This window comes from Marmota marmota, unplaced genomic scaffold (assembly GCF_001458135.2).
Source record: "Marmota marmota marmota unplaced genomic scaffold, marMar, whole genome shotgun sequence".
Lineage (NCBI taxonomy): Eukaryota > Metazoa > Chordata > Mammalia > Rodentia > Sciuridae > Marmota > Marmota marmota.
In genome coordinates this window covers 2,567,524-2,569,331 of record NW_026000241.1, presented here as the reverse complement: position 1 = coordinate 2,569,331, position 1,808 = coordinate 2,567,524, and the positions used below count along the sequence as shown (strand labels likewise).

The 1,808-nt window shown below is 61.7% G+C and overlaps 1 protein-coding gene across 1 annotated transcript in view; it reads right to left on the bottom strand.

Moving 5' to 3' along the window:
- The window catches only part of Zswim4 (zinc finger SWIM-type containing 4), a 28,406-nt gene that overhangs the window by 20,095 nt on the left and 6,503 nt on the right, over nt 1-1,808 (bottom strand). The window contains exon 3 of the mRNA XM_048795340.1: nt 1,584-1,808. Within this exon, the coding sequence (XP_048651297.1) occupies nt 1,584-1,808 (225 nt within the window). The remainder of the gene's footprint in view (nt 1-1,583) is intronic.

The following is a 1,808-nucleotide window of genomic DNA, read 5'->3' as shown; positions in this document are numbered from 1 at the left end:
GGGGGGGGGGGGGTCAGAAGGAAGTGACATAAAAGTGATAAGAATGAAGATCAAGGGTGACTTTCTCAGTGTGCACTGTGTGGAATGTCCTGGGGACTGACTTCCCTGACCTCACAACCACCTGGCCCACACTGAGCCTCCACCTCGTCTTACAGCCAGGGGAAGCTGAGGCTCAGGCGCACAGCGACTTCGTTTGTTCAGGGTCCCCAAGCTGGCTCCATTCCTCCGTTTCCTCTTTGAGCTCCTCCCCTGGGAAGGGCCCCCAGGAATCGAGGTGTGCCCAGGCCACCCCTGTGGACTCCAGGCAATGAAACCAGCTGGTTGAGCCTGCCCTCCAATCTGGGTTTGCTATTCACAGGCTGGGTGACCTTGGGCAAGTTTCCCAACCTCTCTGTGCCCCAGTTCCTTCAAAGTGAGAATGACAATCCTCAAAGGGTGAAAGAACTCCTCTAGCATCTGGCCTATCCACGGCAGGTACACACACGGGAGCCCTAGATATGGTTTGGGGATTATTCTGTGTATCTCCCACACAATAAAGGGGACTTAGCCCCTGTCCTATGTAGGTTTCTAGGGGAAGTGGGAGAGCCGGTGACTGGCCCAGTGACAGTTGGCAGATGACTAAGGAGGGATTTTCCGGTCCGTGAATCAGCCTACTCCATGCACAATCGGCCGAACCCATCAGTCCTGACTTGGGAGCAGAGAATGCCCCCCACAGTCAGAGGACAGAGCCTGTGGGGGCTGCACTTGCTTAGTGAGGCTCAGACACATCTCCAGCTCCTTGGGGCCCACACCCAGGACAAGAAAGAGGACTTCAAGGAGCCCCCCAGAAGCCACAGATGTGGGGTTCCAGGTGTACCTGTACAGGTACCTCCTAGGCTCTGCCTGGGCTCTCCCTCCCAGAAGCACTGGGATAGCTTGGTGGGGGGAGGGGGAGGTGAGATGTGGGGGAAGGGAAGACCCCCTGAGCAACCCCTGCTGCCAGGGGCTGGGCAGCCTCTGGAGGGAGGATCTGGAGAGGAGGAGGACCCCAAAGATGGGTGGGTTCTGTAGACCTGAGGGCTGGGATAGGAGGGCAGAAAGGGGGTGTCCTGAGCTGGGATCTGGAGACCTGGGGAGTCCTCCACCTGGGGATATGGAGGGCAGGAATGGGGAAATGTGGGCTTCTGGGGACGTAGAGTGTCCCAAAGTGGGAGCTGTTCCTAAGAGTTTGAGAGAGGAGTGAGGTCTTAGTGGGGCGTCCTCACTGGGAGATGAGGGTGCCGTGGGAACACCAGGTACCTAGCGATACGGGAGGACCCAGGGGTCAGGGACAGAGGAGAAGGAAGTGCCCCGCGAGGGAATCTGGGGCGCCGAGGGATGGGGATGGGGCGAAGGGAAGGAGGGTGGTCCCAGGGTCTGAAGAACAGCCACGGAGGATGCGGGAGCGATTCGGGCAGTGTTAGGGCTCTAGGGGGTGCAATCTCAGGGGGTCTCAGAAGCAGAGGTGGGTCCGGAGTCTCTGGGAGGAGAAGGGGTGAAAAGAAGGGGCGTTGAGGACAGGGCTGGGGGTGCGTCCCTCCCAGCACCCCTCCCCCCTCGGTCACCTGTTCGAAGGCCCAGCTCTCGGCTACTCGCTTGGCGCTGAGGTCCAGTAGCGCCTCGGGTCGGCCCCGGCCGCGCGCTGCCCCGGCCCCGGCATCTCGCTCCTCCGGTCCCGCGGGGGAGCCCCGGCTCCGCTTGGCCGCGGGGGGGTTCCATCGGCCGGGCCGGGGCCGGGGCCGGGGCCGTGCTTGGGGGGGCTCTGTCCGGTGCGTCAGTTCGGCTTCGCC